The following is a 16,817-nucleotide window of genomic DNA, read 5'->3' as shown; positions in this document are numbered from 1 at the left end:
AGTAACTATATTCTATCGGTCAGACATGAGATTCCTGGATTCAAGGGCAAGGATGTAGACCCTGCCTGTCAGTGGAAGAGGTATCAGAAATTTGTGGCCATCTTTAATCTACCATAACTATCTTCAACGTAATTTCTATGTGTGAATAAGAAAATATAAAACTTTTAAGATAATTACCCATCTTTATGCCAGAATTACCAAGGCTTTAACTATGATAAGCTTGCAAAAGTAGCTTGTCTAAAGTTGTCTTAAGCCTGAAAGGCTATGGAAGTGCATATAAAAAGGGGCTTATCAAGTTTTACTAAATTAGCCTGGTTATTTTTATTAAAGTAGGTAAATGGACTATATAGCATTGCATTCAAAGGGTAAAATTATGTAACAGGCCTCTACAAAACTGGCCAGGCCAAGTGTGGGCATTCATGTTTGATGAATGATAATGTGTCTTCTCCAATTTATTTATTATCTTAATGTAGCCAGGGCACGTGACTCCTCAGGTTCTAAATATTTTATTGTCCTACTCACGTTAATAATGTCTAGTCCTTCTGTGTTTTTGTATCACCAGTGGTGAGACTTTGATTAGCAAAAAGGGTGTTTATGAAAAACTGTTTCTTAGGATTTTTGGTGTGTGAATATACTGGAAAAAATACTTGAACACTTACTATGTTCCAGAACTTGGTTTGTGTTCTAGAAATACAGTAAGGAGCACAAAAGACAAGGCTTAAAAAACAGCAGTAAGCAAAAAAGGACAAAGCCTATGCCTGCACTCATGGAATTTGCATTTCTAATGGGGAAGATAGATAAGTAAGTAAATGAGTAAATAAATAAATAATAAAATGATAAATAAGATTAGGAACTTAGGAGTAGTAAGGTAATGGAGATTGATCTTTGAGAGAGGCAATATTTAGAAAGGTAGTCATGGAGGCCCTCTGGGGTGAGCTGGTTTTTAAGCAGATACCTGAATGAGGAGAGAAAATAGACCAGGAGATTCAAATTAAAACCACATTGAGATATCACCTTACACCAGTTAGAATGGCCAAAATTAACAAAACAGGAAACAACATGTGTTGGAGAAGATGTGGAGAAAGGGGAACCCTCTTACACTGTTGGTGGGAATGCAGGTTGGTTCAGCCTCTTTGGAGAACAGTGTGGAGATTCCTCAAGAAATTAAAAATAGAACTTCCCTATGACCCTGCCATTGCACTACTGGGTATTTACCCCAAAGATACAGATGTTGTAGAAAGAAGGGCCATCTGTACCCAATGTTTATAGCAGCAATGGCCACGGTTGTCAAACTGTGGAAAGAACCAAGATGCCCTTCAACAGACGAATGGATAAGGAAGATGTGGTCCATATACACTATGGAGTATTATGCCTCCATCAGAAAGGATGAATACCCAACTTTTGTAGCAACATGGACGGGACTGGAAGAGATTATGCTGAGTGAAATAAGTCAAGCAGAGAGAGTCAATTATCATATGGTCTCACTTATTTGTGGAGCATAACAAATAGCATGGAGGACAAGGGGTGTTAGAGAGGAGAATAGAGTTGGGAGAAACTGGAAGGGGAGGTGAACCATGAGAGACTATGGACTCCGAACAACAATCTGAGGGGTTTGAAGTGGCGGGGGGGTGGTGGGAGGTTGGGGTACCGGGTGGTGGGTATTATGGAGGGCACGGATTGCATGGAGCACTGGGTGTGGTGAAAAAATAATGAATACTGTTTTTCTGAAAATAAATAAATTAATTTATAAAAAAAAAAAAAAAAAGAAAATAGACCCGGTGAAGATCTTGGAGAACAGTGTTCCAGGCAGAGGGGACAGTTAGTGAAAGTGTGCTGAAGCGTTAATAACTGTGGAATGTTTGAGAAGCACCAAGAGGGTTCATCTGACTGGAGCAGAGGGAGTGAAGGCAAGTGGAAAGTTATGATCAGTGAGGGAGGTAGTGCTCTGATTATAAGTGTCCGTGGACCATCACCAAGTTGGATTTAATTCCTGTGATGGAAAGGTTTTAAATAGAGGGCCATGATTATTTCATTATTTCTTTAAAAAAGATCATCCTTTCTACTGTGTGAAAAATTGTTTGCTAGCTCTATTGATGATGGTGGTGGTGGTGGTGGTGGTGGTGATGATGGTGATGGTCGTGATGATGGTGATGGTGGTGATGATGATGGTGGTGGTGATGGTGATGGTGGTGATGGTGGTGGTGATGGTGGTGGTGATGATGATGGTGGTGATGATGGTGATGGTGGTGATGATGGTGATGGTGTGATGATGATGATGGTGATGATGGTGATAGTGGTGATGATGATGATGGTGGTGTGGATGCTGAGAGATAACATTTCATGGAGGCTTGCTCCCTATTGGATTCTCTTTTTAAAACTGTTATATTTGAGTTATCTCATTTAACACAATCCTTTTGTGAAGATTCTCTTTAAAGTTTTAAGTGAAGAAATCAAATCCTAGACAGTAACTGGCCCGTAGATACTCAGTGAACCAGTGGAAAAGCACGTGCTCAGGAAGACAATGCAAGGAGGCTAGTAAAGGTGATGAGCAGTGACTGAACTGAGGCTCTGTTCTGAAGGTAGCGCCAGCAGGAATTGTTGATGGATTAGGTATAGGAGAAGCATCAAAAATTGAATTGAAGGATGACTCTGTAGCTTTGGGTCTGAGCAACTGGTGTAACTTTGCAGTTCACTGAGATAAAAAGTACATTTGGTTGTTGGAAAGAGGGTGTTGTAAATTAGCAGTTCTTTCTTGGATATGTTTAACTTGAATGGCTATTGTGTGTCTGTAATTTGGCGGAGAGGTCTTTGAGAATTAGTAGTATAGAGATAGTTTCTGTTGAGGTCAGTTTCCTTCATTATTGTATATTCTGTCCCATGCTCTCTCTCATAAAACATGTGCCTATTTACTAGAATCAAAAAGGCAACAAATACCAAGTGTTGGTGAGGATGTAGAGAAAAGGAACCCTTGTGCACTGTTGTCGGAAATATAAATTGGCCCAGGCACTGTGGTGAAAACAGTATGTAGGTTTCTCAAAAAATTAAAATAGAACTACCATATGACCCAGTAATTCCACTACTGGATATTTATTTACCCAAATCAAGCAAAAAACACTAATTTGAAAACATGTATGCACCCCTCTGTTTATTGCATTATTTACAGTAGCCAAAACATGGAAGCAGACCAAGCGTCTTTCCATAGACAAATGGATAAAGATGATGGTGAGTGTATAATGAAATATTACTCAGCTACGTGAAATAAGTCAGAGACAAATACCAAATGATTTCACTTATATGTGGAATCTAAAAAACCAAAACAGATGAACAAAGAAAAAAAAGAAGAAACAGATGCATAAACACAAAGAACAAACTGATGGCTGCCAGAGGGGACAGGGCAGGGGAATAGGCAAAAAGGATGAAGGGGAGTGAGAGATACAGGCTTCGAGTTAAGGAATGGTTAAATCACAGAATGAACGTTACAGCATAAAGAATATAGTCACTGGTATTGTAATAGCATTGTATGGTGGCAGATGGGATACAGCATAATGTATAGACCCAGGAATCACTACATTCTATACCTGAAACTAATGTAACATTGCGTGTCAACTGTACTTCAGTTTAAAAGAATTAGAGGAAATCAATAGAAGCAAAAATGCTGTTCCCACCGGTATTAAATACTGCTCCTCCCTCCCCCAAATAAGACCCAAAACAGTTTTTAAAGATTCAGTTATGAAAACCTTTGGGGGTAATCTGTTGTGTCCTAATCGGGGCAGAATGAGAGGGAGGATCAAAGGTCCTGCAAGGGATTAGAATAGTACTATAAAATAAAAAAGAAAAGATTAATCGATGATAGCCACATTGCGATCAAATATAAGGGCTATTAAAAAATAGACATTTCGGGAAGTGCCTGGGTGGCTTGGTGGGTTAAGTGTCCGAGGCTTGATCTCATCTCAGGTCTTGATCTCGGGGTTCGGGCCCCACACTGGGCTTCACACTGGGTGTGGGGCCTACTTAAAACAGAATAGACATTTTGGCAAACACACACAACACAGATGTGTGCGCGTTAATCCTGGTAACACAGACTGGGGTGGGAAGCAGTGTTGTGCTTGCTCTTACTATGCTTTTTGAAATGTATGCTAGTCCTAAGCATTAAAAATATTTTTAAGGAATTAGTAGTTTCTCTTTTCAAAGATATAGGTGTATTACACAGGTGTGTGTGATATACGATATCTTATATGATATTTATATGATAAATTTTTAAAATTTTATAACATTATATATCCCCCAAAATGAGTGCATATGAAACAGTGGTGAAATGTGAGTAAGAGCAATAGTCTCATTAATTGCATTGTGCCATTTTCAATTCCCTGGCTTTGATAAATGACTTTAGTTGTGTAAGATGTCATCACTGCAAGAAGCTGCATGTGGATACATGTGAACTTTCTACAGTTTTTTGGCAACTTCAATATAAAAAAATTTTTTAAATATAAATACATACAATTGAATGTCTTACCTTAAATTCTGACCTTGTTTAGTCTTACCTAGTGTAAGCAGCCACACACCCATGAAAATGGGAAGCAGAAGTGGCTATCTTTATAATATGCCAAACTTAATGGGATATTGATTATATTCTTCATTTATTAATGCTGCACACTTTTAATACTGTAGCAGTTTTATTCATGTTTTAGTGCTTAAACTTTTTATATGAGCAGAATGTGTGCATATTTAATGTACCCAAAAAGATGAAATGTGTGGTAATTTGTAAGACTAAAAGGCAGTTGTAAGACACTTTGGCAAATACAGCATATTGCAAACATTTTAGAGAGCCAAATAAGCTGAACATGTCAAAATAATAGGTATTTCTGTGATATTTATTGACAGCTTATAATAGCTGAACACTATTAAAAAATTATTGTAGCATTATTTCAGTAAATTCTGAAGTGCTCATTATCTTAATGACATAAATTCTCTTTATTTCTCTTCTCTGAAAGTGAAAACTTCCATATTTTGTTATATGATTCGTCTGCCATTAATTTGTTTACATTTCTTTGTCTTTCCTAATACCAACAATGATGGAATAAAGATGTTAAATCTGTGATTACTTACTTTTTCGGTTTTTGTTTTTAAATATAAATGTTCAAAGATTTAAAGGTCCATCTTGCCATCGGCACCAACATGGATGGAGTATAATGCTAAGTGAAATAAGTCAGTTAGAGAAAGACAAATACCATATGATTTCACTCATATGTGGAATTTAAGAAACAAAATGAATGAACAAAGGAAAAAAAGAGACAAACCAAAAAACAGACTTTGAACTATAGAGAAGAAGCAAACTGATGGTTACTAGAGAGGCAGTGGGTGGGGGAATGGGTGAAATAGGAGAAGGGGATTAAGAGCACATATATTTTCAGGAGCACAGAGTAATGTATAGGATTGTTGAGTCACTCTGTTTACCCCAGGAACTAATATAACTGCATGTTAACAACACTGGAAATAAACGAATGTATAAATAAATAAATAAATAAATAAATAAATTCCCAGTTGAGAAATGTCAGGGCTATAGTGTTCCTACTCAGCTTTTTTGATTTGTTTTTTGTTTTTTGCTTTTTTAGCATGGAAGGTTTATTGAGCCATAGTGAAGTGATAGTACAAAGCTCCTAAAGAAGGAGGGGACCTGAGGAGGTTGCCTTGTTCCTACCCAGTTTTAACAAAATATCATTGGTTTTAAAAATTGCTCTGAAATGGCATCAGAATTCCTAAATAACAGCAAAAAACCCCCCAAAGACAAACAAACAAACAAACAAAAAAAAAAAAACAAAGCAAAAGAACCCCAAGTAAATGCGTATAAAATGACAACTTTCTGTTGTGAATTTATAAGTCGTAGTATTCAGAGAACAACTGTTCTTAAAAAATTGAATGGCTTCTGAAGATAGATTAAGGTTCTGAAGTTGCTTTACTAGCTTGACTTTGTACCACTGATGAAACTGCAAAATGAGCCAGACTGTACTCAGTTTAGAGAAGTCATTTTTCAAATGCTTGGAGGATGCAGAATGGAAGTGACCCCTGGTGATACTCCACTTATTTGTGAAATGCTTATGGAATGTATGTGATTGCTAAATACTGTGTTTATGAATATTAAGGGGAATAAAATACTGCCCCTTTTCAAAAGGGCTTGCTGCCAAGCAAGGAATGGAACCAAAGGGACAGGATAGGGTGGGTGGGTAGAATTGGAGGTACATTGAGTCTGAGCTGAACTCACTTGTTTTTAAAAGCTTTTACAAGATGAGGTCAACATTGGTAGCCTGACCACATCTGGAGAGAGAAGTTTTGGTGAATTATGGCTTGAGGGAGAGGGGAGCAGTCATGGGTATCAAAAACTCTACGGCATTCATAGGGCTCTGTAGATACATAACAGTGGCCTGCAAGTTGGCTTTAAAATGATGGAATCAAAAAACTTAGAATGCTAGTATTAAACATGATATTATTATTATTATTATTTTAAAGATTTTATTTATTTATTTGAGTCAGAGAGAGAGCAAGTGAGCGTATGAATGGAGGGGAGGGCCAGAGGCAGAGGGAGAAGCAAACTCCCCATAGAGCAGAGAGCCTGATGGGGGGCTTGATCCCAGGACCCTGAGATCATGACCTGAGCCAAAGGCAGAGACTTAACTGAGTGAATCCCCCAGGTTGTCCCTAAACGTGATATTAAACATGAGTTTAACAACTGGAATTGTCAGGCACGTGCAAAGTTTTAAGTTAGCTCTTTATTCCAACCCTGTTTTTTTATTTAAAAAAATAGAACTCTTTAATTTGTCTTTATTCCCTATATTTCTGATGTTCTCTTAAAAATTTTTATATATGCATTAAGGCCATACGTAATAAAAATCTGTCTAAATACTTACCAAAGAGCTTTTTGAATACATTTCAAATAAAATATTAATGAAAAGAAAACATTCTAAAAAAAAAATATTTATTAGCAGAGAAGTATTCCAAAAAGCTAAAACAATCAAGCAGTGAAAAAGAGCATACATTTCTAAACTGGATCTTCAATCCCTGAAAAATGTAAATTGATTAGGCTTCATTCAGGAGGACAAGGCAGCAGGATATCTCTAGTCATAAGGCTAGAATTCCTTAGGCAGATTATAACTCTGGCTTATCTCATCTTTAGGAAGCTGAGTTTGCCACATTGTTTTGCCATACTGACTGGGGTGGCACATATTTGTGAAGTCATGTTTCTCAGACAGAAGGTAACATTTACTGAGTGAATATCAAATTCCAGGCACTCCTCTCAGGGATTAACATGCATTACTCTCTAAGAGTTTATAAAAGCATCTCTGTCAAACAATTCATTGATTAATAAATATTCATACTTATTTTTCACTTGGGATATTTGTTTTAATTTCATTATTTCTTCTTTTCCAGCTCTTCTTTATGCAACTATTTTTGGAAATGTGACCACAATTTTCCAGCAAATGTATGCCAACACCAACCGATACCATGAGATGCTGAATAATGTGCGGGACTTTCTCAAACTCTATCAGGTCCCCAAAGGCCTCAGTGAACGAGTCATGGATTATATCGTCTCAACGTGGTCCATGTCCAAAGGCATTGACACAGAGAAGGTAAGGGTTATTATATTGTTGTGGTCATTTATTTTCCATCTCAGTGGGATCTTCAGATGCCTGTAGCTTTCCCACTCAGGTATTGCTGGTATAATGGCTTTGTAAATGTTATGCTGTTTTTCATAAGTGACTTAGCAATCAATCGTAGTATGTATTGAGTGCTTAGGAGATGCAAAGCACTCAACCGTTAATCATCAATTTAGAAATTGTGGTTTCTGAAAACTACTAATTACTCCCTTTCCCTAAAACACTTGTTACCAGAGTAATTTCCTACATTCCTCTAAAACTAGCTCTGCTGCCCTCTCTCCTGGCCAGTCTTATTCTTGATTTCTTCTTTGACTTTTTGCCCATTTTAAATTTAGAAAGAAATGTCCTTGCTTATAAAGGAAAAAAGTGAGCCCTCCATTTAAATCTCTCCCCTCTCTCACACATGTTTACAAAGGAACATACAATTCTGTATTTTCTTCTTTTCCTTACACAAATCTATAAAGTGGATACCACCTCCCCAGTCACTGGGCGTCTCTAAGTTCTAGCTTATCTTTTCATGAAATCTCTTCTAATTTTTTCCATCTATCTTATATTAGAAAAGAAGAACCCCAAATCCTCCTTAAAATAAACAAAACTGAATTAAAAAAATAAATTCTCACTTCCTCCACCCAGCTGATTCACACCAAATATCAGGGATGACAAGGAGGGCTTGCCCACGAGTTTTAGAGAATACCCATTTTGAGCTTTTTTTCTTTATAAGTATCAGGGGAGGCGGCTATTTTTAGGTACTGAATTTTGACATGATAATCCATGTCCCACAAATTCAGTCTGTTCAGTTTGTTCTTTAAATCACACGATATTGACTTGGAGATTTTCTTTAAGGTCTGCTCAGTAAGCACCATTCATTGTTAAAAGGAAAGAGCAAATGAGCAGAGTAGATGTTCTGTCAGAGGAATTTCCTTGAGGTAGTTTAAAGCCAGAACAGCTGTCGTTAGGAGCAGATGGTTGAGGGGATATTTAGGGATTGAACATGGAAGAGTTTGAGGGAGGGAAGCCTTCAGGGGAAGCGCAGGTGAGGGGGAGGGGGAGGGGTAATTATTCCAGGAATCATGAAAGAGAGTGAGATTTCTGTCTTTCAGCATCTTACAAGCTGCAGTATTCATTTTCTAGTTAAATGGCCATTAAAATGGAATGTATGACCATAGGCGGGAAAGGACAAACTACATTCTGTGGAATTTGATGTATCTATGCCTGAGCCAAACAATATATGGTTATGGGGAGGGTATCCAGAGAAGGAAGAGAATCTTCCTCGGGGACACAGGTGAGACTTGGGGTTTAAGACATCAAATGCGTGATGTTCTTTGAGGTGCACATTCAGTGAAGCTGAGATCAAGAGGCAATGGTTTACCTTGTTAATCAGCATCTCAGTTAGAAGCTTTTCCATTTAGAAAATGCAGTGGGGTCACATGATAGCTGGCAGAAAACATCAACCAAATGATGGAATAAGGGCCCTTTTTGTTTGAAAAGAGACTGACCCATAGCCTATGCCACAGATCTGTTATTTGTCCGATTTTTGAGTCCCTGTTCTCTGTATTCCCAGATGGAAGGGAGCCAATTAGATTCCCACAAGTTTCCTCTCAAGGATCTCTCTGCTTCACGAGGTAGTGAGGGTCTTGTACTTTGGCATGCGTTGTGTCTGGAAGTGGGTACTCCAGGCAGTGGGGAACAGTTTATGGGTTCCTGGTATTTACCATGGGTATTTTTGTTTTTGTTTGTTTATTTGTTTTTTGGTTTGCTTATTTTTTGTGGTCACAGAAATGTGTTTTTGATTAGGGGAGTATACACAGAAAGTGGAGTAATAGGAAAAAAAAAGATTGGGAGGCTAATAATAAAGGTAAAATAAAATGTTAGTTCCAATGAAAACATTCTTAAAGAACTAAGTCAAAAAACTCCAGTGGGTTAGATTTTGGATAAGAAAAATAATCACAGATGTGCTTCCTCACTGAATGGAGAATCCAGAAAGAGTAGTTTTTGACTAAAGGGGGAAGCAGAGTTAAATAACTGACAAATTTGAAATATTTGTTATGCATGTATAAAACATATTTAAAGTTTAATTTAATGTGACAGCAAACTCTCCATGTCTATGTTGATTTCTCCCAGTCTGTTAAGAAAATCCCCACCCAGATGTGTAAGAAGTAGCTGTAACAGAGCGGAGCCTGGGAGACAGTTGTAGGAAATTCTCATGAATTGTATAGTCAATGAGGGTGAATTTAAAAATGCATTCTTAGAGAAATAGACTCTGAACTTTAGAGAACAAACTGATGGTTACCAGAGCAGGGTTGGGAGGGGAATGGGTAAAACAGGCATGGGGATTAAGGAGTGCACTTGTCCTGATGAGCACTGGGTGACATATGGAAGTGTTGAGTGACAACCTTGTACACCTGAAATTGATAGATAGATTTGGCTAAAAAAGTAAAATCTTTAACACCAAAACCCATGCAAATTAAAATAGAGTATATGCAGCAAATATCACAAGTGAAGGATTAATTGCCTTAATATGTAAAATGATTTTGCAAATGAATAAGAATTAGAACACCTGAGGAGAAAAATGAGCTAAGTACGTAGTTAATTCATATAAATACATAAAAACATAAATTAATAATAAACATAAAATATTATTTTAACTTATAATAAATAAATATTGAAATAGCAAGAAACCATTTGTAATATGTCAAATGGGCCAAGATAATGCCCACTCTTAGCAAAAGCTGTAGTGACTGACACTATCATGTAATTCTGTTTTTTTGTGTGATTTGGTGTGGCATTTCTTGAAAGCAGTTTGACCAAGATAATATCTTAAGCTGGGGGATATTCTAGAGCTCAGTCCCTGTGCCTCTTCCCTTTTCTATTCATATTCTCTCCTTCGGTGATGTCATACAATCTTATGACTTTAAAAATGTATGCTAACCCTGCCCAAATATACACACTCACCTTGGACCTCTTCTTGAACTGCGGACTCCCTTATCCAACTGCCTACTCACATCCCGTGAAGCTGTCCAGGTCTGAACTCCTGTCCTGCCGTAAACCTGCTCCATGGACGTTCTTCCCTAATGCAGTTAATGGAAACTCCACCCCTCAGTTGCGTAGACAGACCTCCCCACATTAAAACCTCTACCCAAACCTGCTGGTTCTCACCACTCTATCACCATCTCCTTGTCCAAGTCAGCATCATGTTCAACCTGGGTTATTATAGAGCCAAATAACTGGTCTGTCCCTTTATAGTATATTCTCAGCACAGCAGCTTTTGACCTTATATGGCTTTCATAATAAAGCTTTCTATCTGTCATCTATCTATCTGTCATCTATCACATATTCATCTGTACTGCAGGCTTTTTAGAGAATAAGAATAAAATTGATGAGCTTGCTAAAATACAAGGGTGGAAAAAGGAAATGAAAGATTGATGATAGTAATCAAATAAATACTGTAATTTACAATTTTAGCAATATGAATGCATTCGAGGATGTAGCTTTAGTAAACAGCATCTGAGTTTTAACAGCTATCCTGTTTTTGATGTCAGAGACCTCTATTCAACTTCCTCAGTAAGCCAAGTACTTTATCTTACTATATGTTTCTTTTTCTTTCCTTTTTTTTTTAAAACATTTTATTTATTTATTTGACAAACAGAGATCACAAGTAGACAGAGAGGAAGGCAGAGAGAGAGGGAGAAGCAGGCTCCCCGCTGAGCAGAGAGCCCAATTTGGGGCTTGATCTCAGGACCCCGAGATCAAAACCTGAGCTGAAAGCAGAGGCTTAACCCACTGAACCACCCAGGCGCCTCTTACTATATGTTTCTTATCTCATGTTTTGTTGATGGTCTCTTTCAGGTATTTTATTACTGTTGGTTGTTATTATGAGTATATACTGAAAAAGATTGAAATGTACGAAGTCAAATGTCTTTGTTCTAATGCTTCTCTTGTTAGTTCTGAAACAGTGAGATTTTTTTTAGTTGCTAGTACAATAGAACTTAATGATGCACTGCAACTAATTAGAGAAGAACCTTTGCCCCAGTTACTGACATTTCCTTCTATCATTTCCACATATTTAGTTTTATAGATTTTTTTGAATTCTGCTTTACCCCACAGGCAAATTAATCACCGTGATTTAACTCAGTCTTACCTTGCGTTACGTGAATAATTCTTCCTCTAATACAAATTGTGGCATTAAAGTCAGGACTGACATCAGGATTGTAGCATTTCTATCAGGAAAGTTTGCCTTAGGCAAATTTTCTATATGAAACAGTACTGAGATTAATTTTACTTAGTTGAAAATATTTTATTGACTACTAATTGCTATAGTTGCTTTAGATTCTTTTCAAATTTAATAAACAAAATCCATTCTCTAGGCTTTGCTACTCGTAACATCCTGTGCATTTAAAAGACTGAGAAATGGGTGGAATGAGTGAGGATTTAAAAAAGAAAAAGGAGATTATGGGGAAAAAATAGAAAGGATGATGAAGCTTAAACCTTGTCGTCTTTTATTTTTCAAGGTCTCACTTTTCCTCCTAACATGTAATTTGAAAAAGATCAGTAGAAAAAAGCTCTTTGGTCTTCATTTCTTGTTTCATGTGCTTTATAATAAGCATAAGGTATCAGTAGGAAGATGTCATTATATGAAAAGTTTTGGCAGAAATATGCAAAACATTCAGGCAGAAATAGGCCTTTAGAATTTCAACAAATTGAGATTTGAATATTTTAAAATCTTAGACTATTTTTTTAACCAAATCTATGAAAGAAGTACTCTACTCCTTCCAGATATGGTGGGCAATATATTTTGTTTTTCCTACAAGTTAAAGTAACTTCCTTTTAGTCAGTTTACTTTTATCTTTTTTTTTTTTTAATTGAGAGAAGCATGTCTAAATATTTGTCTTTGTATTCCTAAATGTGAAAAACAGGAATGACATTTTCACACCTGTCTCATTTTCTTGTTTCAATATTTAAATACATCAAGAGGTTCCTATGGCAATGTACAATAGAGCCTAAGAGTGAAGGCACCAGCCTTCCAAGAAAAAAATCTGTAGACAAATGTGCTATGTTAAATAGATCATGTGAATCCATACATTTGAGTGTAGTAAAATAAAACTGAGTTGGTCTTAACATGAATTAAAAGTACTCTTGTCTTTGGATCAAAAGAAATAAGAATCATTCCAGTCCATGTTAATCAGATCATACATAAAATACTGTGTTATAATTCTAAGTGATATTTTTAAAGAAATACTATCAAATGATAGCACACTTACCAGAAAATAACCATTATGGCATGAAGTTCTGGGAATCTTGTTATATGGTGGATAATTAAAGGCAATGTGAATATTTAGTTTAGCTAATTGAAGACCTGGGGAGAGTTATGATAGGTGATTTTAAGTATCTTAAAATGCAGTCATCTAAATGATTCAGGAGAAAATTAACACCCTGCTGGTAAAGGATACAGGCTGAATGTTGTACAAAATGGACTTGCATGTCTTGATACTAATTTGGTAATATTAAAGAGATTATATGATAATTGTGTCTGAATGATTTGGCATACTATTACATATCATATATTATTTCAAATTCAGACACACACTCAAGATATCCTATATAAAAATTATAGAACAATTGCTGAAAAAGAAAAAAATTGGGGGCATCATGTTGTCTGATTTCAAGCTTTACTACAAAGCTGTGATCACCAAGACAGCATGATACTGGCACAAAAACAGACACATAGACCAGTGGAGCAGAGTAGAGAGCTCAGATATGGACCCTCAACTCTATGGTCAAATAACCTCCAACAAAGCAGTAAAAAATATACTGGAAAAGACAGTCTCTTCAATGAATGGTGCTGAGAAAATTGGACAGCTACATATAGAGGGATGAAACTCAACCATTCTCTTACACCATACACAAAGGTAAACACAAAATGGATAAAAACATCTCAACATGAGGCAGGAATCTATCAAAATCCTAGAGGAGAACATAGGCAGTAAACTCTTCGACATTGGCCACAACAACTTCTTTCAAGATATGTCTCCAAAGGCAAAGGAAACAAACAAAAATGACCTTTGGGACTTCACCAGATTAAAAGCTTCTGCACAGCAAAGGAAACAGTCAACAAAACAAAGAGGCACCCACGGAATGGAAGAAGATATTCACAAATGACACTATAGACAAAGGGCTAATATCCAAGAACTATAAAGAACTCCTCAAACTCAACATTCAGAAAGCAGATAATCACGTCAAAAAATGGGCAGAAGACATGAACAGACACTTCTCCAAAGAAGACATACAAATGGCTAACAGACTAAAAATGTTCATCATCATTAGCCATCAGGGAGATTCAAATCAAAACCACATTGAGATACCAACTTATACCAGTTAGAATGGCCAAAATCAACAAGACCGTAAACAAGTGTTGGAGAAGATGTGAAGGAAGGGGAACCCTCTTATACTGTTGGTGAGAATGCAAGTTGGTGCAGCCACTTTGGAAAACAATGTGGAGATTCCTTAAGAAATTAAAAATAGAGCTACCCAGGGGCACCTGGGTGGTTTAGTGGGTTAAAGCCTCTGCCTTCAGCTCAGGTTATGATCCTGGGATCCTGTGATTGAGCTCCACATGGGCTCTCTGCTGGGCAGGGAGCCTGCTTCCTCCTCTCTCTCTGCCTGCCTCTCTGCCTACTTGTGATCTTTGTCAAATAAATAAATAAAATCTTTTAAAAAAAAAAAAAAGTAGAGCTACCCTATGACCCTGCAATTGCACTACTGGGTATTTGCCCCAAAGTTACGGATGTGGTGAAAAGAAGGGCCATGTATATCCTGAAGTTCATAGCAGCAATGGCCACAGTTGCCAAACTGTGGAAAGAACCAAGATGCCCTTCAACGGATGAATGGGTAAAGAGGATACGGTCCATATAAACAATGGAGTATTATGCCTCCATCAGAAAGGATGAATACCCAACTTTTATATCAACATGGATGGGACTGGAGGAGATTGTGCTGAATGAAATAAGTCAAGCAAAGAGAGTCCATTATCATATGGTTTCACTTACTTGTGGAGCATAAGGAATAGCAGGGAGGACAAGATGGAGAGGAGAAGTGAGTTGGGGGAATTTGGAGGGAGACAAACCATGAGAGACTGTGGACTCTGAGAGACAAACTGAAGGTTTTTTAGGGGTGGGGAGTGTGGTGAGCCCGGTGGCGGGTATTGTGGAGGGCACGTATTGCATGGAGCACTGGCTGTGGTGCATAGACAATGAATGTTGGAACACTAAAAAAATTATAGAATAAGATTCTGTAATAAGTCATTGATTATCTTCTCAACAGTTTTTTATTAGTACATTTATGTACTGTAGTTTTACAAATGAAACTAATTTTTTAAAAATTTGGAGCAACACAGAATCTCTGTTGCAGCTAAGCTGGGCCACGCCCCGGAGACAAATGGCATATTTTTTCTATGGTTGTTGAGTAACCTGTTTGTTGAGCAAAAGAGACTGTTTAGTCTATTCTTGTGAGGGACTACCCTTTAGCCTGTTTGTAAAAGCTTCATGCCCTGACTTCCCGAGAACTCTGACCTTTCTCCCTGACTAGAAACGTGGTAGGGGGACTTTACTGTTGTCATGGACACATGGCGGTTCATTTGTTCCCATGGACATGGTTGGAAGCAGAGTCATTATGGACATTCCTCTGTTCTAGCCGACTTACAAGCTTTCTCTGAAAATCTAGATTTTATCTGAAACTTCAATTTTATTTTTTCTTCCATGTATCAGAAAGTAACCCTCGAGGGTTTATGAGAAACATTACAAGTAAAGGAACACTTTACTATAATCTCTGATGATGTTTCAGAACATTCAAGTGTATTTATAGTTTATCGTGACTTTTGGCATAGTTTAGGAGCGCTCCTGTGCAAGACTGGTATTATTGTTAGCTGATATAACTATCAGTAAACTTTCTGTGTGTCAGGTAGTAGACAGTATCATTTTGTTCTAGGAATGACTGGGAGGCACTGTATGACTAAAATAAACTCTGAGTGACCCAAACCTCTCTCCAGGAATGTTAAGTGTATTCTTTTATTTAATTTTTAACTTTTTTTTTTTTTTTTTAGAGAGGGAGAGAGAAAGAACATCTTAAGCAGGCTCCTTGCCCAGTGCAGGGCTGGACATGGGGCTCTATCTCTATAACCCTAAGATCATGACCTGATCCCAAATTCAGAGTCAGACACTTAACCAACTGAGTCCCCCAGGCGCTCCATAAGTGTGTTCTTTTTATGTACCATGTTGAAATTACTTCAGTGCAGTAGGTGGGCTGGCTTGTATTTCATTTTCTTACCAAACTTCCCCTAGTCTCTGAGGAAGGGACTAAAGAATCATTCGCTATCTATATCTAGAATGAGAGGAAAAACTTGCTTACTTAGGGCAATGGATGACTTGTGCAGTAGCATGGCTTTATATAGGTGGGGAGGACTGGGTTTCATTCTTCTGTGTCCACATCTGTATTGGAGATACAAACACCCACTTCACTTATCAGATAGAAAGATGAAAAGTATCCAAAGAGAAACAATAGTAAGTGCTAACAAATAATTTAGTCTGTGGTTATGGTTTATTTCTTCCTTTACCAGTTATAAATTATGAGAACTTGGTCATGCCTGGCACCATTTTTAATCTTCGTCTTTAATCTTAGTATTCAGGGCATACTGCCATCTTTAAATATAGATGAAAATAGAACCTCAATTGTAGAGTAATTTGGATGAATAAAATATTTCTATATACATACACACTGCACACAAATGCACAGACATATTTTAGACTTAGGGGAAAAATTAACTCGTGAATGAATCCACACGCTGCAGACAGTATTAGAGTTTGAGTAGGTGTGTGTATCCAACCCGTTATTTTGTTCTGAGCTGCCTTGATTGATCTGTTTTCAGACTCTCACTAGAGTAAATCTTCAGAAACATCTATTGAAAAACCCATTTTTGAATGAGATCCTAGCGTTTCCTACAACTTTTGCAGTTTACCAGACAAAGGTAGAATTATGCAGATGGTTGGATTTTAGAAATGGAACTTGAAAAAAAAAATGTCTCCATTCCTGTGATTTCTGTTGTTATTATTTGACTGTGTTTGTTAGATTAGATTTTTTTTCTTCCGGGGCTCTGTGCCTTTCTATCTCTTAGTCACT

The 16,817-nt window shown here is 37.2% G+C and overlaps 1 protein-coding gene across 1 annotated transcript in view; it reads left to right on the top strand.

The window, feature by feature from the left end:
* Positions 1-16,817, top strand: part of KCNH5 (potassium voltage-gated channel subfamily H member 5) — a 320,730-nt gene that overhangs the window by 213,324 nt on the left and 90,589 nt on the right. Inside the window, exon 8 of the mRNA XM_059371301.1 lies at positions 7,423-7,622. Within this exon, the coding sequence (XP_059227284.1) occupies positions 7,423-7,622 (200 nt within the window). The remainder of the gene's footprint in view (positions 1-7,422; positions 7,623-16,817) is intronic.

This window comes from Mustela nigripes, chromosome 13 (assembly GCF_022355385.1).
Source record: "Mustela nigripes isolate SB6536 chromosome 13, MUSNIG.SB6536, whole genome shotgun sequence".
NCBI classification, from domain to species: domain Eukaryota; kingdom Metazoa; phylum Chordata; class Mammalia; order Carnivora; family Mustelidae; genus Mustela; species Mustela nigripes.
The sequence above is the reverse complement of the archived record's forward strand: the minus strand, read 5'-3'. Positions and strand labels throughout refer to the sequence as shown.